The 26,019-nt window shown below is 38.4% G+C and overlaps 2 protein-coding genes across 5 annotated transcripts; one reads left to right on the top strand and one right to left on the bottom strand.

Moving 5' to 3' along the window:
• Positions 1-1,473: 1,473 nt before the first annotated feature.
• TXNDC17 (thioredoxin domain containing 17) lies at positions 1,474-4,024 on the bottom strand. Its single transcript, XM_064522995.1, has 4 exons — positions 3,797-4,024; positions 2,800-2,881; positions 2,430-2,505; positions 1,474-1,787 (listed from the first exon to the last, which is right to left on the bottom strand). The coding sequence occupies exons 1-4, from the start codon at positions 3,936-3,938 to the stop codon at positions 1,719-1,721; spliced, it is 369 nt and encodes a 122-aa protein (XP_064379065.1). The 5' UTR covers positions 3,939-4,024; the 3' UTR covers positions 1,474-1,718.
• On the top strand, positions 4,014-25,076 carry KIAA0753 (KIAA0753 ortholog). Of its 4 annotated transcripts, none has more exons than XM_064522992.1 (17): positions 4,014-4,075; positions 4,934-5,116; positions 5,840-6,452; positions 7,218-7,321; positions 7,608-7,670; positions 8,531-8,746; positions 9,887-10,097; positions 11,431-11,660; positions 12,764-12,933; positions 14,296-14,409; positions 16,484-16,571; positions 17,006-17,086; positions 17,446-17,619; positions 18,684-18,765; positions 20,324-20,444; positions 20,611-20,838; positions 23,630-25,076. In XM_064522992.1, the coding sequence occupies exons 2-17, from the start codon at positions 5,027-5,029 to the stop codon at positions 23,742-23,744; spliced, it is 2,700 nt and encodes an 899-aa protein (XP_064379062.1). In that variant the 5' UTR covers positions 4,014-4,075; positions 4,934-5,026; the 3' UTR covers positions 23,745-25,076. The 4 variants fall into 4 exon arrangements, with proteins under 4 accessions (XP_064379062.1, XP_064379064.1, XP_025963250.2 ...); XM_064522994.1 differs by lacking the exon at positions 4,014-4,075 and adding an exon at positions 4,133-4,405 and having other exon boundaries at positions 12,794-12,933; XM_026107465.2 differs by lacking the exon at positions 4,014-4,075 and adding an exon at positions 4,133-4,405.
• Positions 25,077-26,019: the final 943 nt, after the last annotated feature.

Raw genomic sequence — 26,019 nt, 5'->3', positions numbered from 1 at the left:
CTAAGAACCCCCTCATGTACTGCTTTTTACAACTGCAGGATGAGCAAAGTTAAAGTGAAGATATACAAAATCTACAGTGTGGATGTATGCCTTGAAACAGAGCTGAGCTGTAACTTGTCATTTCTGTTTATCTGGTAATCATTGCTGCAGGGAGTCCTGCAGAGTTTTGCTTACAGTATATTTTAGAGACATCAAAGACATCTGAGGACACAAGGAATGCAGGAGTGGAGCAGAGTTAAGTAATATAAACCTTGCAGTCAGATATTATGCAAATAATAAACAGAAGGTAGAGGAAATAGGCTGTAGCTGTATCTATTCCGTTAAATTCAGTGTACTTTATTGGAATACACACTTTACTTTCTGCCAGTGAAATACTAGAAGCTTGTAGGCTTTCCTACAGTGAGTATAGTGAAAATAATGTGTTACAAAAAGGTGTAAATGCTTGCACTAGTAGAAAAGCATTTGCCCTTTGTTTATTTCTGTAAGGATTTTTTTTCCTCTTATGATACATGAATCTTGGCAGCTGACATGGATTTAATTTTCTTATTTTTAGACTGTATTCAAACGAGTATAGTTTTCTTTGTGTAATGAAGAATAAAATGTAGAATCAAAAAGTGGCAGAACTCTTAGGCTTTAGGGACTTCTACGTGATGTGACTTGTCAGTTAAAAACACAATTTATTAAACTCAATTAAAAATACGATATAGCTTGAATGTCCTACTTCTAAAGATTAGGCTTAGTTTAGACAATTTGTTCTACCTTTCTAAGACATTTTTTTTCCTTTCTGGATACATTCAGACAATACCCCTTCATGCTATATTTCACATTCTTGTTAAGAGCAGGTACTGTGACCACTGAACCTCAGTGTGTGACCAGTGACACCAGCCAGTTAGCCTTCAGCTCATCATACTTAGTTAATGGCTTATGTGTTCAGTCTATCTTAGGTGTTGAAAATCTGACTTAACAGCTTTGGTAGCTATTTAAAGTCTGATTTAGGAAGAATAAACAGATTCTTCTTTCTCCTATTCTTCCCACTTAATTGCTAAGCAACACCTTTTAATACTAAGTGAGTCTTATTCTTCAGTAAATCTAGGCTGAACACAGAGTAGTTGCTGCTGATCTGGTAGGAAATTGATTTAGGGACACTAAATGAGTTTAAGTCTTCACTTTACAGACGGAACTACAGTTACTAGAAAACATTCTTGAAAGAAAGGGTAGTAGATGCCTTCCCTCTGCTTAGAGTAGTACATTCCTTTTAGCTGAAAGGATGCGATAAAGAATTAAGAGTCAACATGCATATACTACACTAGTAACTCTGCTACCATTAATAGATTTAGTTAACTATTTAAAAGAATAGTTACTTGTGAGTAGCCTTTAACAGAGTGTCTACTTTAGCTATGCACTGTTGAGGGAAAGAAGAAAGGGTATATAAAGTGTTTCATGATGTGAGCTCAGCTCCTTTGAAAGAGACTGTTTGTTGCAAATACAAGTTTATTTCAACAAGAAAGGAAAGACACAATTTTGCATTTTGAGATTTTAGTGGAAGGTCTGGACCTTCCACTATTTTATATGACAATTCCACAATTTATATGACATTTATTTTGACTAGTCAGAAGTTGTAATTAACCATAATAGTCTGGAAAACGTAAAGATCCCCTGAAAGGACAGAGCAAATAACTGAGATGAGCATCTTAATAAATGATTGACTACTGGAAGATTTAATCTTCAGTAAACAACATACGCACGAGCTCTGCCTTAAAACATTCTTCTTCAACCAGCTTCTGGGGCTGAAAGAAAAGTTAAGATGTTTTAGGGGCAATTCAAAATGCTGTTTAAGACTAGAGCTATTTGTATATGATAACATTAGCCTTGCTTCAGCAATTGCTTTTCATATATAGCAAGTGGGAGTTAAGGGGAGCAAGCAGTGAGGCATAATTGAAAAATGCCTGAGGGTTTTCTGCTGAGTCATTCCTTAGAAAGTAACTGCTAATTTAATTAACTTGTACGAGTTAAAACATGGTCTGACAGGTTTAGTGTCTTCAGCTAAAAAGCATGAGAGTTTATGGCGGTCAGAGTTGTAGTCTGTATCAGAAGTGTAGTGTTCCACTCCCATAATTCAACATTTGGATTTTCTAAAGCTGGAGGAGCTGCAAGTCAGGAAGCTAACAAGATCTAATTAAGAATGTTCTCTCCCCCTTCAACCACTATTTTAGTATGTTTATTACAGAGAAAATTCTACAGAAAAAAATCAGTTGTCTGTTTAAGCCAGGAAGGGGGGAGGGACAGAAGAGATGTTCTTAATTGTCTGCTCTTTTTAAATAAGAGAGCATAAGACAACATGGATGGCAAATATAAATTTATAGCCATAAGCTCCTGCCAGTTTCTCACTCAAATGCACATAGACCCCAAACATGTAATAAATCACTTACTGTTCCATATTTAAGTAGTGTAGGTACTCCTGTTAGTTTCAGATTCTTTCTGAATTCATTGTTGGGATCTTTCCAGCTGTTCAGAAAGAAGGTGAATAACAGCTTATACAGATGCACATTGAAGTCAGCTTGTTAAAATTCTTGCACGAGGATGATTCAAAGGGCCTCACCCTCCACCTCCCCAACCCAGTTCTCAGCACAAGTATGCCGATAGTTCACCCTAGGCATAGTGTAGATCTCAAAAGTCACAAAATGATTCATTCCTTACAGAAAAGGGCAGTTTGGTCAGTAGTTTCAACAGGTTAGTTAACCACCAGTCCAAGAATAACAAAGTTACATCAGCCATTGGCATTAAAACATTTTTACTTACTAGGCTCTGTCTCCTACTAGGCAGTAGATGAATACAGACCCATCAGGCATGTTATGAAGTTCGTTCCTCACAATGGGTTCAGCTAGGGAGTAATTTATTAATCAGTTAGTAGTTAATACTTTTACTGTGCTACAGAATCATATGGATCTACCTGGACAAACAAGGTTAGTAGTGCTGATACTTTGTCTGCCTCAGGCAGAGGTTGGGGAAGCTTTGCAGAACTCACCATTGATGGTTAAAGGGACTGGCCTTTGAGCAAAGGCCACTTTCTAGTTAGCAAATAACAGTAACTGTTATTGCCTGTCTATGAGAGCCCATCAGAACAGCAGTAAGTTGTTGCCATATGTAATTTGGCATATATGATGCATCAAAGTTCAGTGTGATGTTTTGGGAGGAGTCACCAAGTTAACGTCATGTTCTACTTCCAGACACTAAATCACTTCTATCTCTTGATATATAAAGCAGAGGTGAATTAGCTGATCATAAGATTCACATCTAATTGTTTGTGGAGCCAGACAGAAATATTAGCCTTTGTAGAAACCTCTGCTGAACAGCATATTACATTACGTGCTATTTGGTGGGATGCGGTTAGTGAAACAGGGACCAGCACAGGCCGCTCATCAGCGGAGCGGCGGCTTTGCTAGCTCCAGCTCCCAGTCACATCAGCCCGTGACGCTGATGTGATTAATGAGCTCGGCAACTACGGCCAGAGCTCGAAGCCTGGATCTGGCCCCATCCGCTCGCGGTTCTCCGCAGCGGCGCAGGGCGTGGGCTCTCGGGATGCTGCAGCGCCGCTGGCCGCCGCCCTGCGCGTCCGGGAGGGGCAACGGGCCTCTGCGGCTGCCTCTCGCAAGCAGCAGGGGTGGCGTGTACCGCGGTCGCGAGTGGTGGGGGGGGGGGGGGACGCGGCACAGCCGGCCAGGGCCGGGGCGGGGGTCGGGGGACAGCCGGCTCGGGGCCCAGCCGGAGAGGCCGGGGGTGCGGCGGCGGGGCTCACCCGTCACGCAGTCCGGGCACCAGCTGCGGCCCGCGGCGTCCTTGTCGCCGCAGAAGAGGGCGAAGATGGGCCGGCCGTGGCAGCGCTGCGCCGTCTCCGCGAACTCGCCGTACCCGCGCACCTGCTTCTCCTCCCAGCCCATGGCGGGCGCCGGCCAACCGCGCGGCCACCGTCCCGCCCGCCCGCGCCGGCCACCGTAGCCCCGCCCGCCCGCGCCGGCCACCGTAGCCCCGCCCGCCGCTTCCCGACGGCCTCCGCGGCGGCGGTTGCCAGGATCAGGTTTGAACCGCCTCTCCGGGGGGGTCGCGGCGGCGACGCGGGCCGGGCCGGGCCGGGCCGGGCCTAGCTGAGGCGGGCCGCGGAGCAGAGCGGAGCGGGTGCCCCTGGCTGGGCCGGAACGGGGCGGGCGGCCGCCGCGGGTGCCCCCGGCCGGGCCGCGGGGCGGCAGCGGGGAGGGCCGCCGGGTGCAGCTCGCGGTGCCGCCGCCGGCTCTGCCCTGCCGGAAGGCGGGTCCTTCTCGTGAGAGACGAGTCGTGAGCCGAGCGTGCCGGCCGGCCCCTGCAGGCGGGAGAAACGGCGTGTGCGGCTGGGCGGAGGGGAAGCCTGCAGGTCAGTCGCGAAGGAAACGAGCAGCAGCGTTATGCGTCGGGGCTTGTTCGGTTTTATTCCCGAGAGGCAAGTGAAGGAGCGTGAGTTCACTGGCACGCCTCTATGCATCGCTTCTGTTTTACACTCTTTTCTGTGAAGAAGTTTAGGTACGACTGCTCCCCTGTCTGTTTTCCTTTGATACTAACGTATTTTGTACAGACCTTGCTCTCTCGAGCATTGCCGTAGTCTAGCTTGCTACCCTGTTTTCTTCTCATACTTTTGCCATATACTGTTTCCTTTTTAGGTAAGTAATAGCTATAAAAGTGCTGCAAAATTCGTCTTATGACTGATAGTTTGAGCATTATGCTCTGTAATGGTGCTTCACAGCTCTCTTTGTGGGTGCATAAAGAAGGATGTAAACTGCAAATTATGCATTAGGTGGGGGGAGTATATTCTCCACTTTATGTACCACCTGTATGAACACACATAATACATTTTCCATTTCTAAATGCCTCCTCAAATTGGTTCTCTATCTGTTATTCATTTTAGGAGGCAGAAGTAGCATATTGTTCTTCTAAGGTTCATAGCTGTAATTGTAGCAAAGGGTAAGTAACTGTGGATTTTCAGCATCAAGCCAATGTGATGGGACCAAGCAAGCCATCTACATCCAATGTTATGTTTGCATCCAATACCCTGCTCTCCAGGAATGAAGCAACAACGTTACAAACACAGGTATTATTTGCCTTCTGTAGTGATGCTGAATTGGTTTTCCTCTATGACCAGTACAGACAGATGATCGTGACCTACTTTGTGAGATATAGTCCACTAGTGGGTGTCAAATCTTTGTACTTGCTTTCATGACAGTGTCATACAAAGTATGATACTCTTCTTCTATAAGCATATAGATCAGAAATTGTACAAGTAAATGTTATGTGCCTGTCTTAGCCTCTTACTAGTCTTTACTGTGTGGAAGCAGAACCTGAAAACTTTATTCTGGTACTGTGTTTCAGCCTTGCATTACTCCTTCATCATGTATCCGTTATCTTCCTGTTACCTTTATGAGTTTACTAATGACTTACTCTATAATTATGTTAATTAATATTACTGATGTTATGTTATTGTTATAACTCATTATTTGCACTTTTGTAGTACTTAAACCTTTATAATGGCATTGTCCATTGCCCGGTCACTTTGGATCAGTTTTCTCAATGTATATACCCACCTCAAGATGCAAATAAGTGCCTAATGGTATTTACAAAAGGATCTACATGTTTAAATCAAAATAATTTTGAATACTGGTGTTTGAGTAGGGAGGATGTCTCACATACATTGAAGAAGTGCTGTCATGACAGAAGGATATGAATGGAGATCCATTTTCCCTATTGTGTGCTAGAGATGCATCACCTGTGTAATGTGCTCTGTGTAACATCAGCCTCTGTTTAAACTTTGGAACAGCTCCAGTTTAATAGGAACGTTCCTGCAAATCCAGAGAATTTATCTGTCAGATTCCCTAGCCCTCGTCCAATTATAATAGAAAAGCTGAAGCCATCCAATGATCAGGGAAGTCTAGATGGCAGTGAAGGTCCCAGCATAAGAAGCTCTGGCGTGTTTTCAGTGGTGTCTGAAGAGAAACTAAAATTTGCCATTCAGTTAGCCAAAAGGGACATAAGACGAAGACATCGTGAAGAGCAAGTGAAACAGCAGGTGTTTGGAGTTGCTGCCAATAAACAGTTGTTGGCCAAGAAGTCACAACAACGCAAAAATGAACTATTCCAAAGTCTGGAAGAGAAAAATGCACTTAAGTCTTGGACTCCCTTGAAATATCAGCAGAAACTTGGTCAGCCTTCCAAAGTGGAGACCACCAGCTCTGGTGCTAAAGTTTATCTCTACACACCAAATAAGGGAAAGCTAATACCAGCTGTTTTAGACTCTCCACCCACCCATGACCCTGGACCAGGCTCCAAGACAAATATCAGAAAAAAAAAAGATGAAAATATACAGGAAGTCCGACGTCTGCAAAAGGAATTGAGGAGTTGTGTCCAGAAAATTGAAGAACTGGCTAAAAAAGGTGTAAGGCTAAACAACAATTACTTTATATAAATGTACAATAGTTTGTTTCATTCTTCTTTCTCTTGTTTGGCTTGAATTAGAATCAGTGTTTAGTTCTGTATTTTTAAGGGCTGTTTTTCAAAAATAGATAAAAAGTACGATGGCTACCTGGTTTAGGCAATAAATGCCTGCAATAACAGTAAATTAAAGGTAGGCTAACTAATACCTTGTGTGAAAAACATTGGTGCCTGTAGTCCTATTGGCTAGATCTTCAGACTGCAAGAAATTAGGATCATACTTAGCCACTTCGTTAGTCCTAATAAGAAAGAGGTCAAGAGTTGATACCATTTCATCTAGCAAATCTGACTCACCTAATTTATGGCTGTGCAGTGGCATATTGAATGTGCTTTCTGACACTGCATTGGTCCTCTTATAATTATTAGCCAGAGGCTTAAATATCTCTGACTTTGAGTGTTCTGTCTGCAAGTTTGTGAGATGATTGAGGGGTCCCAGGTGATTTTGTAAGCTATATCTGATAAGCTATGTTAGATAAGAATACTTAGTTAAGCTGTAAGTAGAAACACAATGCAGAGTTAAAATAACTGGCTTGTATTTACTGCTCAAGACGGCCCAGCAAAATTCGTGATACACATACATACATACATACACACATACTGGTTCTGCATGAAAGAGGCTTCTTGCTAAACTGTGTTATTCACTTGACTTTATCAGGTTTTTCACAGGTTAGATTAAGATATAAAACTCTGTATTTTACACTTTTCAGAGAGAGGTGAAATTTTGGATCCTGGTGAAGAGCAACGAATTCGCATTAGGAGACAGGAACAAGCTGCACGGTCAGCTCGGAGGTTGTATGTTCTCCAGCAACAAGTAAGAACCAATCCTTTAAAACTGGGGTGTACAGTAGCTAGTTTATTATGGTGATTTTGACAAAAATGAACTGAAAGAAGAGATCTTGATCAAAATGCTTCTGACAGTGTCCTTGGTTTGGATCTGAATGGTGTGACTAATCTCATCACTGGATAGAGATGTGAGCATCACTGTTGGAAAATTTGGACTTTCACTCAGATGTTACAGTGCAGATTTATTTTTCGTTTGTAGACATGGAGCTAATTCTGACTGACTTTCCCCCTCCCCCTTCTTTCTTGATAAACAGGTAAAAGAAATTCAGGATGATTTAGAGAAACTGAGTCCTCGTAAAATCAAACATACCAAAAAGGTAGGAAGTAATGATCATTCAGGATCCCACTCATTTATTGACAGAAATTTTTCTCAGTAAATTGAGTTTGTCAGATTTCAAGTTATCTAGGGCCCTCTCCAGAGGGGAGTATGGGTCTTTGTTTGTTTATTTGTTTTGTGTCTTGCACCTTTCACTTCATTGTCACAGAAATATGGCTTGCTTGATCTGATACTGCCTTTGCTGCTTCCCTCTTTTCCTCAGCTCTTCTCTCTCTAGAGTAAACGGGAGAGGAAAAGGCTGTTGTTCTTCTCTACTTTTACACTGCTTCTAATTCCTCCTTCATTCCCCTTTCATTTTTGAATAACAGTGTTCTACTCTTCAATACTTTTTTAACTTGCTATTGATTTCATTTAGTCTTATTGGTCATCCTTTCTGATATTCTTTTCTGTTTATCAGCTTTCACAAAGTTAATGCTGTGATCATGCCTACTCTCTGGCCAGTATTGTCTTGTTCTCCTGTGCTTTTCCAACATTTGTATTTCTTTTCTGTAACAAAAACTCTGGGGGGTGGAGACTGTTCCATGATTGTACAATGACTGTCACATTGGGGTTAGGCCCATGACTAAACTCTCTAGGCATAGAGTAGTAGAAAGATCAGAAAATATAACTATGCTAGTTTAGCTGAAGTTAGCACAACAGTTGGTATGTGGACTGTTATGTAGTATCTTTAGTAGGCTGCTTAAATGCCTGTTGTGTTTTGTCTCGCAAGTGGCCTCATCTTCATCAGAACTGTTGCAGTTCTGAGTGTTTCACCATGAAATTCTGGCAACGATTCTTCGAGTAGTAGCAGCATTTGTAGAAACTATAGTTATTCAAGCATGTGTCTTTCATTTGTCCCAGTCTCGAGCAGTATCCAGATTGGCTGCAGCACACAGAGGAGCTATACGAGCCTTGCAGACGTTTGCCAATCAGTTTACTGATCAAACAGAGCAACAGGTTCCTGCCCATTACAAGGAACTGGGCAGTCTCATTCGACAACTGTCTCTCTGTTCTGCCAAACTAGAAATGGATTCTTCCCTTTCTGACACTATCATAGATATCCTGCTACAAGTTGAGGTAGGAAAAAGCATTTCATTTCTGCTAAGACAGAAAAGACATGGTGAAATATTTGAGTGTAAACTATATTGTGAGTTCACAAATTGGCAAAGTATCTTATTGATCTGAAAGTCACCACTTTTCTAATGTATACAATGCACCGTTTTTCCTAAGTTATGATGGTCTAAAATGAAGTTGCATTTTATACACCAAAGCTACCTGCTGCATTTTTTGGTTGATGCTGTTCCTGTCTTTATTGGCCCTCCTGGTAGAATTAGGACTGGTAGTTATAGTGGTAATAGAGCACCAGTGTCTGATTCGTTTGTCATTTTCAGGGCTGAAAGGAGTGCATTTTATACATTGGTGTAAATGTATTTATTCTGTTTAGTGGTGCATGTTTTAGTCATAAGGATTAGCAATGAGTGTCTGCCTCCTGCATGATGGGTGCAGGAGAAGTATCTAGGCAGAAGATGTTGCTACAAGATTTAGCTAAGCTCTGTGCACTTCAAATGATTTTTGTTAACGATGTTTGATGTTTTAAAAAGGTTGTTGGTGTAATAAAAAAGCTCTGATTCACATTTCCTGCAGCAGTTTCTAAATTAGAGGGGTTTTTTTCAAATGAAGAACCTGTGTAACCTAAACTATTATGAAACCAATATTTAATTAAACAAGTGATACAATAGTCATGAGATTTTCTGCACCTTAAAATATTATTCTAGTTTTAAGAGCTCTGCATTTATTTCTTTTATTCTGAACTGCTTATAAAAACAATAATAGTTATAATTGCCCTGGAACACAAAGGGAGGCAGAACTGTTTAAGATTGTGCTTGTTATTGAAAGAAGTCCATAGCCATCCCATAGTCATATGGGGATTTTTTTTTGTCTGAAGCACTTGTATCAATTTCTTTTTGAACATACCATAAGCAGATAATTTGCTAGAGTCATTTGTAAATACAGAAATGCAAGCCTTTTCTGTAAGATTGATTAATTATATGAAGAAGCTTCCGGATGAATAAACTATCAGGAAGAGTCACTACAAAAAAGAAAAGAAAAAAACAAAACACTGAAAAGTACTACACTACTTAATCCTTTAAGATTTGTTTCTCATTATTGCATCAGATTTAATTAGAGAGTAATTTGAATTATAAATATTTGGTACAGGATCTGGATTCATTGCTGGAAAAGAAACAAACACCCAAAAAAGCAAAGAAATGTCTTTCAGCATCTCAGGGCAAATCTCCAGGGAACAATGAGATATTTCCAGACAGAAAGCAGCTTACATCTCCAAGAGGAGAAAAGAAACCTCTCATCTTAAAGGAACAGCTTGTACAAGAACCTAGAAAACCTTCAGCTGCCAGGAGACTCTTGATTGGTTTGTATTCTGAATTATTAAATACACTTTTATCAGTTAACTTACCAGCTGCAGTTCAATTCTGTAATATGTTACATATTGCTCCCAAAGGTGTAATATAGCCCATGTGTAATAATTGGATTCTTGTAGCCTTGCTATGCAATTTTTTCAGCTGTTCCTCTGAGATGATAGACCTGCAGGTTTATATGTCTGTTTATCACTATATTGTTCTTATTTAAATCATACTCCTGTTATTTTTGCCTATTTTTTTACAGCGGACTACACTCAGATTATTTTTCTACAGTGTATACCTAAATGACAGTTTACAGATTAGCTTTAATGGTGTATACAGAATACCTCCAAATAGCTAGCTAGTTAATACTGTATAAATGTATTCTGCTGGAATGTAGAATCACCAACTGTTAGCAAGTCTCCAACAAAGCTATTGTGGTTGTTATAAAATTGTGTTCAGTGAATAGATGTACTCAAGCCTTGGCTCAGAATTTCCTTGGATTGTGTATTTTTTATACTTTTGAGAGAGGTTTTGAGAGGCGTGGCTTTTTTTTTTTTTTTTTTTTTTGCCAGTCCATTAGTATTAGTCTTTTTTTGCACAGTAATCCCAGTTTCAGTACCTAGTGACGCATTAGCTAATTGTCGGAAACTGAATTCTTGCTTTTTTACTGGATTGCCTTGCAAACTTTCAGGATTGCTTTCTTGTTTGTTTACCTCATATGAAATGAAGTGGGCTTTACTCTTTCTCTGTGTTGTGAGATAAAGCTCGTAACGGAAATATTTTGATACCTCCTGAAAGCCATTATAGCTTATTACATTACTACGTAACATATATTAAATTGACCTTATTCTTGTTTGTAGTGCTTTTCTCATACTGCTTTTTACTAGAATAATACCTACTCCCTTCTATGCTTAGGTAAGGAGTAGGAGACTAATATGAAATGAATTCATCTTCGACAGTTGAAAGAGAGTATATTGCCAAGTATCTCCTGGTTTTCATGTCTCTTGCTGCCTAAAAGATATGATGTTATCACTTCCTAGACCTCTTGTGCCCGTAGCTACCAAAAGGTTTATTTACATAGGTATATATGTGGGTTTGTGTACATATAATTAAAAAAAAAAAAATCTCTCGCTCAACAGAGCGGTGTAAGAAAGCCAGCTGATGTAACACTTACCAGGAAATGAAAATACTTTTAAAATTTAATTTATTTGTATTATGGTAGAGCTTTACAGTTCATGATTAGTTATGCCTAGCACAACAAAAATCTCAAATACAGAAATAAAGGTGGTTCTTGCCCCTTTGAGCTTACAGATGAAGGATTATTTTTTATTTTTCATACAGACAAACATGAACTTGCTGCAACTATTTCAGCGGTTCCAAAGACAAACAGTCGCGCTCATATATCACACAGTGAACTCCAAGAAGAAAATGACCCAGCTACTCCAGAGAAAAATGCCATTTTACAAGGAAGCTTACATGCATTGGCAAGAGCTGGAGCTGTAAAAAAAGGTCCCATGCTTGCAAGTGGCCCTTTGAGGAAGAAAGGAGTACTACTACCTGCAAAATCAAAGGTATGGATGTGATAAAGAAAAGAATTTATACTTTCCTCTACTTGTCCTCTGGGATTTTTTTTAAGGCACTGCCAGGCTTTGCACTTCCTCAGAAATTTCTTTTTTCTGAATAGGGGAGGAGTAAGGGAGTAGCTTTTCGGTTATGACTATTGAAAGTAGTGTTATTGTTCATCAGAAACATGCTGTTCAGTTAGAAACAATGAGTAACAGAATCAACAAGGAAAACTAATTCTCTGAAAGTGATTTCATGTTTGAAATTAGCATGGTAACTTTTCAATGTGGCTTTAAAGCTAAAATCTCTTATTTCTTCTTTTTTTTTCCTAACGTTAATATGAGGATATAAATGAGGCAAATTTTGCCTCATCGATTACAGAAATTATACAACTTCACAAGACAAATCCTGTTTTTTGATAAATAAGTCTGTTTGTTTGCATTACAGAAGTCCCTTGCTGGTTACAAGGGACTTCTGTAATGCAGACAAACAATTTCTTTAAAAATATTTCCAAATACAAATATAAAATATTTACAGATACATTCTTTTAAGTGATTTTTTTTTTTTTCTTCCTTGGAATACAGCCTTCTGTTTGAAAAATCAGATTTTTGCATAGTAACTTAGATGCATACATATGTATGTATTTTACTGCTTCCCATATTCCTATGAGCGAGGACTGTAAGCAGCAAGGTTAAGCATTTCAGTAATTCATACTGAAGGAGCTAGTCTCTGTGTCTTTGTAGCAAATACAAGTAGAGTAATCTTATAGTCTCATGACTGAAAAAAGTTATCTTGGAGACCTTCTATTTTGATCTGTTCAGAGTTGAGTCTAATTCTGAAAATCTCAAAAGAAGTTTTTCCCTGTGAAGAGCAATATTGAAAAACTGTAACTATTTGCAAAAATCACAGTTGTGGGATTAAGCACATGTTCTGTCGGGGCACAGTCATATCTCCCTTCATATCAGTTGTAAAACCTCTGAATAAAGCCATCAGGCATGACTTCAAGACAAATTCTGAAATGGAATACAAAATACTTAAGGAGAAAAAAAAAAAAAAAGAAAATACCAAGAACAGAGATGTATGTTTTTAATGCAATTGTGTTAATTTTAAGGGAGTGCCTAAACCTCTAAAATCAAGACAGGTACAACCTCAAGGAAAGCATGCCCGGTTTCAAGAGACAACTGTAGCTTTCCAACTAAAAGAGAGCAAACGGCTGGTTAAGGAGAGCAGAATACCCTGGATACCTCCAAATCCTACATCTCCACCTGCTTCACCAAAACGGTATGTCCACAGTCTAGTGGAACCAGTGCTTACCCTGCTTCCCTGTGGAAATGCTACTATATCTGTATTAGTAAATAGGACGAGCTGAGCCTTGTTCTCTGATCACGAAGGCAAGCAGCACAGCACCGCTCACAACCAGATAGTTGAATTCTTTTCCCAGCTCAAGTTGGCCTCGTTCATATGGCCTGGGAAGAGCTATTGGCTCTTTCCTGAATCAGGTTAGGGCATTGTCTGAGGCTGGCTGGGCACTGGCAAAGTACACGGTATGCAGAATGGATGATCATGTGCCATCTTGGAGCCTGTGGCCTGGCCCAATCTAATTTTTTTAGCGTAGAACTAACTTATTGTTATGCTGTGTCTGTCAGTCCTGACATAACAATTTTCAAGCTAATTTTCAGCTAATTTCAGTGAAAATTGACAGAGTGGTAGAAGTAACGAAGATACGTTCCTTCAGGCATCTTGAAATTATCCATCCAAATGAAGAGCTCCTATCGGTGCCTTCTTTGGAGGGAATAATGTAGTCATATCAAAATGTGTTACAAGTCAGAGAATATATGAAGCCTGTGAGCCTTTTGTGAATGCCTCTCCTTACAAAAAGGCTTCAGGTTTTTTGTTTGTTTGCTGGTTGGTTGGTTGTGTTTTTGATATCAAGAAATTCAAATACAATCTCTGGTCTGTGCTAAGTCAACCTTATTAGTCCTGCTGTTCAGACAAGTATGTATTTGTATTTGATATGCACATTGACTGTTACTTGTAATGCCTTCGGGGGTTATTTCACTGTGGGGAAAAATGCTCAAAGATAAATGCTAAAATAATCAGGTCAGTGTAGAAAAAAATCTCAACATTAGTTGAATGTGTCTTTTAAAACTGATCTTAGCCTTTTAGTGAATGAAATTATCTGAAGCACTTACTACTTAATACTGAGTTATTAGTGGAAGACTTTTCCAATGAATTCTGATATGCTAGAGGAAGTCTCTTTCCAGTAATATGACTGTTATCATTTGTCCTTTTTCTTCCTAGATCTTTTAAAACAAACAAAAACATAGACAATGTAATAATTAAAATGTGCAGATAGCTAGGGCCTACATCCTGCTATGAACACTGCATAGGAATATCCCTTGCAGTATCAAGGAGGAAATTCAGGGTGAACATTACCAAACTTGTCGTATTGATCTTCTCCTTTTGTTTCCACCATTGCATTTATATGGGCTCAGTTTCATAAGAGTTATACATTGAAAGCTAAATATGGTCTGAGGGGCAAAATTTGAACAAATTTTAATGCAATAATGTTTGCTATGAATAGACTTTTTTAAGGTGTAACAGAGGGAAAGGAGTACCATTAATATTTTCCACTATTTACAGTGCTGTCAAGATACCCAAGAATGCAAGATTCAAGGAAGTCATTGGTAACTCAGCTTCACAGAAAGGGAAGGCAGAAGAAAGAAGACTAGATCTCATGGAAAAAGAAGCTCTCAGGTTGTCATGGATATTCTGATTGGAAATACTAAATTTTTTTTCTGAATGATGCTTTAAAATACATACAGATTTTTTTTTCTTATATGGGGTTGGTGAGATTTTGAGGGTAAATAGCCAATGTTTTCTATAGCTAGGTAAGGGTTGAAGGTGGTGGTTGTTGTTGTTTTGTTTTTTTAACCTTTCCTTAGATTAAGAGGAAATACAGTTGACTTTTTTTTTTTTTAATTGCGATCTTTAATGCTGTCATTTCTCACTTCAGAACCTTTTCTGGCCGCCAAGGGATACTTCCCTTTCCCTTCCTCCTCTGTTGCAGAGTTGAAAGACTCTTAAAATACCTGCGTGACTTGTCCAATATCTGGGATAGTTCGTCCCCTTAGGACTTGGTTTACTCTTTGAATATGACGTAAAAATATAAGCAATGAATTAGCAGGATAAACAGCAAATGATGAAAGATCTTTTGGCAGAAGTGAAATAGATCACTCCGGCTAAAACTTGACAAATTGCTATATTCATAATGTATTTCCTTTTCTTTTACATTAATTTCTTATATTTAATTTCAAGTTACTTTTGCTTCTATCCCTTCACTCCTGTTCTCCTTGATGAGTAAAGACAGGATTGGTTCCTGTTGTTAAACAGTTATGTCTTTGGTATATTTTGCAAATCTCTTTATGTTTTTATAGACCTGAAGGGGTCTAAGTCTGCTTGGTAATGAATGGCAATTATTAATATGCAGTCACTGAAACGAATGTTTCATCTGTTCAGCTGAGGCTAATAAAGCAGGAATGTGTCTAGGTGGAAGCTGCCAAAAGCACTTGACAGAAAGATTTCTTTTGGAATTGTTCGGAAATGTTACCTAGTGGACAGACTTCTGAGAACTGTTCTGTAAGTGAGCATCGAAGGAATCTGAGAAGAGAGCTGAATTTTACACCAATTTCCTAACAAGTTTAAAGCCATGATGGGAATATATGTTTGAGCACTGCAGCATGGAAGATAGAGCCAAGATTTTTTTCAAAAAGACTAGTCATTTTATGTGCACAACCTGAGTCACATATTAATGGTCTTGTATGTGAGAAGCTTGCTGTTTCTTTGTAGTTGTTTTGAACTATTAGAATTGCTGTAGAGAAAAGTAATAGGTATTCTTCTCTTTACCCAAAATTTCATTTATTCTTCATCAAAATATCTTTATTAATTAGCTCCCCTAGGTTTTTTAAGGTGCCCTTTTTTGATATAACTCTCGTGTATTTCCAGCTAAACATTTTCTATTTTCTAAACATAACTGAGATAGTATCACAACACTGCATTGAGAAGGTAAATATTATCTACCTGTTCCAGAAGGACAAAATAGCACCAAAGGCAGGTATCATTGTCCCAATCAGAATTACAGTCCAGAATTGTTTATTTTAAATTATATCCTACATCCTCTAGACCAAGGCTCCCCAAATTAATTTGTTCTGGCACCACTGTTTCTGGCAGTTGTAGTAGGAACAGCTGTTGGATCTGTAGTAGGAACATGCATGGCAGTGTGCACCATAAGACGAGGAGCTTGTTTATCTGGGCAGTATTTGTGGGTAGGTGTGAAGTTGCCTGTTTACGAGTAGTAAAGGCATCATTGTAGTAATAGAGGCATCACTGGAGAAACTTGGTTCCCAACAGAAGAATATCCTGGTGTATATGGTATTAATATTAACTTTTTCTTGAACATTTTTTTCAAGTTCTCTAACATTCAGAATCATGATTTCATTCTCTAGTTGTTACAGTGTGCATTTTGTAACTTCCTTATAGTACTGTTTTATTTCTGAAGACTAGCATGGCTTGAGGCAGAAACTTCGAGGTGAGTGAAGGTTCTAACTGACCTTAGTAAGGAAGAAATAGAAAAAATACAAAAGCTGAGGTAATTACTTGGTTTGAAGAGCCGATAAATGGAAACAGCTTTGGTATCAGATCTGATAGGGTCTCCCCACCACCACCACCACTTCCAGCAAAATGGATTTATGATTATTTGTTGTTGTCATACTGGATTTCAGAATGACATTGTCTTTTTTTTTTTTTTTTTTTTTTTTTTTTTTTTGAGTAGGTCACAGGGTGCTTCTCCAACCCAGCTTGCAGACAAAGTTGAGAGCGCAGTACGGGAGCACTTAGAACCCCTTTTGGACAAGGCACAGGTAGTGTAGTCAAAACTCATGGTACTGAAGGATTAATTTAGAGCTACAAAACACTTATGAGGGGGCAACACATCTGTTTATTTTCAACTTAATGCAAGTAAGCAGTTTTTGGGGGAAGAAAACATCTAAAATTGGTTATGTAGTGAACACAGTTTTGGAAATGTGGAGAGCGCATTTCCTTTTCAGTGTGGTCCTTGAATTATTAGAATAAAATCTTGCAAAGCTACATTAAAATTTTTTTGATTACTTTCTGATCAAGTAGATGAGTTTTAAATTGTTTTTGAATGGTCATAACAATTCCATATTGAACATGACTGGACTTGATAAGAGTATTTTAATAATTTGTATTATACTTTATTTATTGACTAAATATAACTCCTACTAGTAATGCAGCAAATGTGATTATCATGAAAGGATTTATGTTTTATTGGAAGGTCAGTCTCCCCTTGGAAACGAGCAGTCATTTGAAGGATTCTTCACTTATAAACAAACTCTCAACTTATGCAGCTGAAAAGGTATATTCTATCTGTATGCCATAGAATATAGTTGTTTGAAATTTATGATGAATTTTCATCTTTGCCATATAGCAGAATGCATGTGGGAAAGTAGTAATGAGCTTTTTCCATATCCATTGATTTTTATGGTATCAACACACTAAGCTGTTTTTATTAATTTGGCTTACTGTATGAGTGGAAGAAAACCAGGAAATTATTTGGATTTTCTCTGAAGGAAAATGTTGAATGACAATTGGATTATTACAGCAAGCAGCTGCTTTTAGAAATATTTAATTTATAAGCACTTTTTCTTCAGCAAAATATTTCTTTTTTTGCATTAGCTTTTTTCTTTTCTTTTTTTTTTTTCTTCTTTTAATTAGCTGGTTGCAGCAAATGCAGATATCCTGAGTGAAAAGCTACTGGACGATCTTTTGGAAGATACTGCTCAGGAGCTCTGGAGCATGGAGCGGCAGGAGAGACTACAGGCCCAGGCGCTGGCCATGGCTGACAGTCCTAGTCTGGAAATAATGTTGCAAAGGATGGAAGACATTGAAGTAAGCCTTTATCTCTTGCTTCGTCTTGGTGTTGCAGGATTGCTCTCCTCATGTTGTGGATATCGTTCACTTTCTACATTCTTAGGCGAAGCAAGGTCTGACTGGATCAGTGTATGAACTTGAAGAGCTGGAATGAGTTTCCACTTCCAGCAGAAAGAGTGAGAACAGAAGGATGTTTGGCCTGAAGGTTTTATTGCTAGCTTTAGAGGTGGTAGACCTGAGTTTGCTTCCCACCTCAAAGCTCTGTGGCTTAGATCATCATTTGTGAAGAAGAAAGTCAATATGGTGACTGCTACATAGTTGATTGTCTCACAGATTGGGAAATGTTTTAATATTTGTGAAATTTTTTGAGGGTTTTTGATGCAGGATCCTAATATTCCGGTAGCATGAGCACCTCAAGGAAACATGCCATGGCAATCTGAAGTATATTATAGGGAAAGGTGGGGAAGTCAGACAAATGTTAGTTAACTATGCTCCTATTTATCTATCTTGCTATGTAAATTTTCATGAGGTTGTCACTTGGTTGCCTTGATCTTTCTCATATGTTGCTTTTTTTTGAATTTTTCTTTAATCAGCTTTTCCATAGTCCTTTGGTTCCAGTCTCATTTCTACCTTCCTGCTCAGAGAAATTTATCCTAACCTGGAACTACTGAGTGTAGTGTCATTTACTTCTAAGCTGGAGGCACAAAGCTTACATTATGAAGTGTCTTTATCCATAGGAGACTGAACGTTTAAGTACATATGAATTCACTGTTGTGTGACAGAGCAGGACAGGCATGTGGGCCATTCAGTTCTCTGTTGTTTGACTAACTGCTGTTGATCAGAGGTGGAAGGAGTTGCAATTGTACTGGCAACTGATTGAGTCTTAGACTGGCATTTTGACCAAGATTATCTGTGATTTCACCTCTCCCTCCCCACTTTTCTGTATTAAGTTAACTGGAGAAAATAATCCTACTTTGATCAGAGAGGATCGTGGCCTGCTTTCACCTGAGGTGATCACCAGCACAGCTAAATTGTTAAATATTTGATGATTAATCTCTTTGTTTTGTATATTTTTAAAAAAGACATACCAGGAAGCTGTACGCAGGAGACTTACTCAGATTGTGTACAGCGATTTGGAGTTCTGGACCCTGGAAGAGAAAAAAGGTAAGTGTCTTTTTAACACAACTGATTTTTTCCTGTAGTCATTCTTTCTTGTTAAGCTCTTCATGACTCATCTGTTTTCAGTTTTTGAGAAAGGGATCGGCAAATTTGTTAATCTTTATCTTGAAGAGAGTGTTTAGTGTGTTCTTATTTGACTTGATTCCTTTGCAACAGCATTAACGCATCTGGTCCATGTTATAAACGTTAAGAGTAATCTTTTTCACAATGATGAATCCAAAATTATTCTTAGACTTCACAGGCAGAGGTAAGGTACTATGAAACACTCTTGTTTTGTGTTCCTGCTGTTGGTCTTTTTAAAAATTATTTTTATTTAGTCAGGAGCAAGCAGATATTTATCATCTAGTTTGCTTCTCCCATTTTCTTTCTTTTATTTTAATAAATCAACAGTTTAAATGGCTGAGTTTAAGAGTAAATGTTAGGTAAATATTACTGTAGCAGTGAGTCCCTCAAAGTTTAAACTTTTTCTGGCAGTACACAGAAGATAATATTAAATTACTTAATTAAGCTTAGAAGATTTTTCTCTTCCCTTATTCCTTTGAAGTGATGATGATCTTGTAAAACTGAAGAAGCTTGATTTTTTTTTTGTTGTTTTTTCCTGCAGAAAGGTCTGCTTTTAGATCTTGCAGCGTACATGCAAGTTAAATTTTTCTAACCTCAGAAAATCTAGATTTTCTGTACACTGGAAATCATTATCCAGTGTGTTTCAGCAATTAGTATTTAATCATTGAAAAAATATAGCTCAAGTGCTGTATTTTTCCAGTTAATATTTATCATATTTTTCCTGCTTGTTTTTCATTGGATGGAAAATAAATAAAAGAATGTTAAATCCATCAGATTTAAAGATAAAACTTTTCATATTAGAGAAACATTTTCCCAGACACCGAGAGAGAGAGAAACCGAGAGAGAGACACTAAGAGAGACCTGAGTAATGTTAGTAGGAAGCTGTTCACTAACAGAAGTTAGCATTCCAAACAATATTCCGATGTATCCTGCATGTAAGTCAACATATTTTAACATTGTTTGCCTCAGTGGCATACCTAATAAGTACGGCTTTTGCTTGTTGTTATTTTTCCCCTCTGTTCTTTATCCTACTATTTGATCTAGTACAACAATGAAGCTACACTGATTTAACAAGGTGAGCATCTGATCGTACACTGACTTTAATGGAGCTGTTTTGCACCAGCTGGAAAGTTTCACAATAGGGCAGGTGAAGATTTGGCCAAAATCTTTTTTTTTTTCTGTATCTTGTATTTATTGCCAAGCTTAATAGACTAGTTTTAGAGTAGTATTTTCTCTCTCTTGTGTAGAAGTATCCACAGAGAGAACAAACTCTACAGAGCATGGGATTTCTGAAATGCTCATCTTTAGCACACTGCGCTCTTGGAAATTCCATCTTGAATTTACGTTTTAGGGGCTTTTCTTTATTTATCTGAAGGACTTGGCCTTAAAAGGTGCAACACTTTCTGCGGACATGCCTGCATTAAATATAGTTTTTTCTCTTCCAAAGAAACAATTGCTAATGTTGTTTTCTTCCTTCTAGAACAGCAAAATGCATCAATAGCTAAAAGACCTTCCTCTCCACATCCAATTCAGATAACTAAATTAATTGGACAGAAAGAGCCAGAAATAGACATTATATTTGAAAAACCTTTTGATGGCAAGTAAGTAGAATATTCTGCCCTACACTAAGCTGAGATGCATTTAAGCTGTGCATCTTCATTAGTGTTTTCATTAAAGAAAATTGTGGTTGGTATTTGACAAGACTTTGTCCTTCAAAAACGTTTTTGAAAAACAGGTTCTGATTTATTGGCTATTTTCCATTTCCAGTGGTGTTGATGAAAACAAAGAATCAAAGGAGAAATTGCAGCCTGGAAATGACATTCTGCAGCCCTTGAATCGGAGTATGTCTCTGCAGAATGAGCGCTATGTTTCTCTCTCTGTTCCAAAGCATATGTTCCAGAGCATCTTGGATTATAACAACAGATACAAGCATCACCTAAAGCTCATTTCCCATGAGGCAGTAGGCAGTTTCAATCCATGGCAAATTGCTGAGAGGTACATGAACTATCTTTGTATTTGTGAAGTGAATGTACCAGCAGATTAACCGGTTTTTCTGACCTTATTTAGGAAAGGAGTGGGGAGGGGACAGTTCTGTTGAAAGCCAGCAGCAGTGAGTTGTTGGTCTGTTTCTCAGCTGGTACTTGGTGTTTATGGATTTTTAAGGTTTTTGAAGAGAATGAAAGAACATGGGAGCAGAATGTTCTGGAGGAGTGACCGTTTTTCACATATTACGGTGTTACCACAAAAACAACTGTGTGAAATATGAAGTAGTTTATATTATTTTCAGAAGACTACATCAGAAGAAGTGAAATTTTTCAGTTTTAACTTGACCTTATTTTGTATAAATTGGCTTTCTATTGCTGTAGAAAACTGCAGGAAGAAAGGCCCACCCTCAGCTTTCCTCATCCATTTCTGCAGTACATGGGTGAAGGAGTCTGTAGGGAGTCTCCAAAGAAGATGTAGTTATTTAGCATGCTCTGAAAAAGCCTTTAACACTGCATTTTCATTGTTTAACTCAACATAATATTCTCCCTAGAGATAAAAAGAAATGGTTGCAGTTTTCCATCCATGAATTCAGTAGTATCATCAACAGGCTAAATTGAAGGAAAACAAAATTTAATTTTTTGTTGAGAGAGAAAATGAAATAAAGGTTGCCCAGAGAGGTTGTGGAGTGTCCATCCTTGGAGGTATTCAAATTCTAACTGGACATGATCCTGGGCAACGTGCTCTAGGGTAACCCTGCTCAAGCAGGGAAGTTGGACTAGGTGATCTGCAGAGGTCCCTTCCTGCCACAACTATTCTGTGAATCTGTGAAAAGCACTGGAAATAGCAGAGAATACGTCTGCAATCTTTACCTCCCGTGGTGGAAGATTATGCAATTGCTGTTTTATGGAACAACAGTAGATGTTCTTAAAGTGACAGCTGGACTTAGTGCAGATTTCAGTACTTCCATTTCCAAAAGTCTTTGCACTGTCAGGGAGTTCACTATGAGAAATATGTCATATCTGATCTATCATCCCTCAGTACAAATAGAAGAAGTAAAGAAGCAATAAATAACGTTCCCTCTGCTGCATACTTCATAGGGAAGAAGAAATCTTTATCACACAGTTAATATTTGCTAAGCAAGCAGGGCAGTGAAAGCTGAAATACTGATAAGTATTTTGATTGCTCGGTAAATGGGTATGGCAAGTAGATGATGTTATTGGTCATTATTTCCTTGCACTTCCCTTGAGTGATTGTCTAGAATTGCCTATAAGTCATTCTTAATTTTTGTGGTGTTTCAGAAGTCACCTATTGACATTGTAAGGTTCCAGTCCAGCAGAACACGTAACTATAAGCTGAACTTGAACCTTGCAAGTAGTCTTGTTCTTTCAGAGCTTAAAAATACTGGCACAAGCTCAGCTGGCACGGAGGAGCCATGAATGCCCTACAAACTGGAAATCAGAAGATTTCTGATTGAGAGAGAAGAGAAGTTCAAGAAGATAATCTCTGGAGGATTTAGAAAGAATTGCAAAATCTAGCTTCAGTAGTTATAAAAAGGAATGACTTGCTTTAATTGTCCATATTGGCAGATTGGACATCACACTTAATTGTCACGTTTCCAAACTCCTACACACATTTGTAATGTAGTAAATTGAAATCAGTGATATAGCTCATGTGAATAGCATTTGGCATCTGCATCAGTGTTTCTAGGATTAGGTCTCTTGATATTTGAGATGACTTGCATGCCTGAAGTTCATTGTGTGTTAATGGTTTTCTCCGACTGTGACTAAGTAAGCGAATGTTTTAACAATTGTGGGTAGATCACTGTATTTGAATCTATTAAAATGAACCACCGCAGTATGCCTTGCCAGTTCTCAGTACTGTCATTCTGCAATCTGAACTGCATTCGTTTTTATAATTGGCGTGAGCCTGGGCAGTTCAAAGGCTGGCATTTTCTTATGATTGGCAGATGGATTAAATGGAAGTGAGTCTCTCTCCCTCTGCTAGTTGAATTCCATTGCTGCGGTTTGCCCATGATACATGTTACTTAAACTAGAAATGTAATCTGATATCCAGGACACTTCATTGAATTATTCTTACCACCAGAGGGCATTACAAATCTTTTTAGGTAAAATATCTATCAAAATATGTGTATATATTAAGAAAAAACTCTCCCATGCTATACTAAAAGGTCTTGGATACACTAATTCTTGTTACTTTTGGAGTGTATGTAAAACTGAAGAGAATTTTTCAAGACACCAAGCAAACAATTGTGTTCTTAAATGCTAGAATAATTTTCCCTTCTGTGACATCTGCTTTGACCCAGAGATCTATGAAAATGGAAACTTCTGGTCTCACTTCTCCTTAAATTTTGTTGCTTTCAATTAGGCCTGATTCAGTGACCACTAAAATCAGATGTTTCTCATTAACTTCAGTGGCCTTTGGATGAGCACCATAGTATATTAAGTCTTACTCCCAAAGCAGGATTAGCGTCTAAGAGTTTGAAAAAGCAAGTGACAGAGATCCCTCACTATCTCTAAGCATGAAGTATTTATCCTTCACTAAGAACCACACTGAGGCAATAATTCCCAATATCTTATACAACATGTATGAGAACACAACTTTTCTATGATAGTGGAATCTTTTTGCAGGCTAAACAGTAGAAAGAAAGAAGAAATATGAATATTAGTCTTCTAAAATCAGAGTATTAATATCAGTGGAAGGAATGACTGGAATTAGAAATGTGACCTTCTGAACCTTTTCCCTTTTTTTTTTTTTTTTTTTTTGCCTCTCTCTCCCTCAGTCTTGCGGAGGAACTGACAGAAGAAGCCCTATGTGATGTGGCAGCAGAGCTGCAGGTCGTTTGTGAGGATTATGCAGAAGCTGTGTTCACCTCAGAGTTTTTGCAGCCAACATAGTAAATACTTTTAAATTTGCCTCATTAACAAATGCAATGTCCAGCCTCAGTCTAACAATTTTATCAAGTGATCCTATTTTTTATGTTTTTTTGAAGTCTGTGTGAGATTCCACTCACCAAATGAACTAAGTCCAACAAAGATCCATCTTGGATTTTGTAAAACCATGACAATAATCTTTTTTCTTTTCAAACTTTATTATCCTGGGCTTATCGGGACTTTTTTTTTCAGTGTTTCAGTAGAATGAAGTAAACTGTTACAGGTGAAGTTTACATGTTCTGGTGGGGCTACTGATCCATCTGTACATCTGTGGTTACTTCATCCATGTCTATGTGTGATCTGCCTGGTTACAATAAAACCAGTTCAGGTACGCCATGGACTTAGCTGTACTGCGCTTCAATTTTCTTCTTTAAAATTGAGAGACTCTGACTTACCTACCTCACAAGGGAGCTACAGGTTTTAGTTTATTCTTGTTAGTAAAATGCATTGAATATATCTGAAAATAGTGTTGGGAAGAATGGGATATTCTTGATATGAGTCTAAAATCCAGGTGGAAAAGTTAAGAGTAAAAGCTGTTGGGTTTGCTGTTTAAGAAAGATGTTGTCTGACCGCCATAGCTAACAGACATAATTGGATTAGTTATTTTTTGGGATGCAGCAATCCAAAGGAGAGTGATTCTCCTGGCACAGCATTAAGTCGATGCAACACATAGCAGTGGCTGTACTCCTATGCAAAAAGCCTACATTCTGGGCTCTTCCAATAAGCTTCCAAATGCAGTAGCCCTCTTGTTGGTTTCAGAATATCACTAATACATCATGCACAGCCAAATGACACCTTTCAGTGGAAGCATATGACAGAAGTTTTCTCCCTCCAGCCTTTTTTTTTTTCCTTAAATCAACATAAAAACTTATTCTACCAGCATTTAATGATCCAACCCCCCATTCTTTATGTGCAAAACTTCCATTGAAATTAAGAGCAAGAAAATGGCAAACTTGCATTTCTGCAATATTGAATTAACTTGTTAATTTCAGATAATCAATGTACTAGTTTGGGTTATATCTGGAGCAAGTAATGAGTAAAAAAAGTTTTATGGTAAAACTTGTGGAAAATGTGATCTCAGCCCTTGGGGTAACCTAAAAAAACAATATGAAGGTCATTTTCCTTTGACAAGTCCTTGTCTGCAATAATTCATAATTTAAAACACTACCTTTTTTATTTGCAAGATATATAGAGGTAAGTCTATTTTTAAATCCACAAATACGAAGTCAAAGAATGTCTGTATGTGTCTGTATGCTTGTGAATGTCTTTTTAATAAACAACATTTGTTTCTTAGGACTGAGCTTATTTTTGATTTAAAATACCTTGCATTTAAGCCATTTGGAGTAGTCAGCACCCAATGTGGTGCTGACTCTGGATGAAATAGTGTGGTATTTGGGTGCTTTCTCTGAGCAGAAATCCACGGAGAGGAAAGGCTTTAGATGGAATTTCAGACTTAATGATCTTCAGTCCTTCCTAAGGAACTTTAGTAGAGGATTTTGTGACGCATTGTTTATTTGCATAGTACCAAATGTAAGCTAGAGGTTGTAGAAAGTTTGTACCCTGAGAAAGTCATAATTCATCTTAAAATGACTGCATGTCACTGGTCCTAAGGGACAAATCGGCCTCAAGCTTGTTAAACCTTATACCTGTGCCTAATTCTTGTTACAGTATGCTGATAGAGACTATATATGGGGCTGAGATATGCAACCATAATATCATGTCAAGTGTTGCTATGCATATGATGAGCCATGTTAACTGACTACGTACTTATTTAAAGCACTGCCATGCATCTGAGTCCTTAACCTCTCTAAAGTGGAATACAGGGGGAGTACCATAAGCATTTTCAGATTTTAGAAGTGTTTTAATGGTACAGATAATGAAGAGAGAGATTTTCCTAGAGACTGTGCTGTTTCCCATTGCTAAAGGTCTTTAGGAACTGGTTAGCTATCCAAAACAAATTATTCTTGATTTTGCAAAGGATTCCCTTCCGTCAAGCTGGACAAGATTTTGTCTCAAGATCTTTGCGATCCTCTTTCCTTGATTTGTTATATGCAAGTATCTTCAGTGTCAGGGCTGCAAGAATGATGAGGCAAAAACAAATTGAAAGAATTCAGTGGTTAAGTAGATATGTGGATAACTCAATTTAAAAAGTAAATATTAATTGTTGCAATCATGTTTAGCTGAAGCAGAACTAAAATTTATGAAGTACGTCAGAGTAACTTAGGTGATGGATGGCAGA

Source organism: Dromaius novaehollandiae, chromosome 19, assembly GCF_036370855.1.
Source record: "Dromaius novaehollandiae isolate bDroNov1 chromosome 19, bDroNov1.hap1, whole genome shotgun sequence".
Classification (NCBI taxonomy): domain Eukaryota; kingdom Metazoa; phylum Chordata; class Aves; order Casuariiformes; family Dromaiidae; genus Dromaius; species Dromaius novaehollandiae.
Note: the sequence above shows the minus strand (reverse complement) of the source record. Positions and strands in the feature narration are given on the sequence as shown.

Coding starts and splice junctions, on each gene's coding strand:
- TXNDC17 (XM_064522995.1), bottom strand. CDS start 3,938: ATGGGCTGGGAGGAGAAGCAGGTGCGCGGGTACGGCGAGTTCGCGGAG. Junction 2,506..2,799: donor CTAGTAGGAGACAGAGCCTA/GTAAGTAAAAAT, acceptor CTTTCTGAACAG/CTGGAAAGATCCCAACAATG. Junction 1,788..2,429: donor CACTACTTAAATATGGAACA/GTAAGTGATTTA, acceptor CTTTTCTTTCAG/CCCCAGAAGCTGGTTGAAGA.
- KIAA0753 (XM_064522992.1), top strand. CDS start 5,027: ATGGGACCAAGCAAGCCATCTACATCCAATGTTATGTTTGCATCCAAT. Junction 12,934..14,295: donor CCACCTGCTTCACCAAAACG/GTATGTCCACAG, acceptor CACTATTTACAG/TGCTGTCAAGATACCCAAGA. Junction 16,572..17,005: donor CCCTTTTGGACAAGGCACAG/GTAGTGTAGTCA, acceptor TTTTATTGGAAG/GTCAGTCTCCCCTTGGAAAC.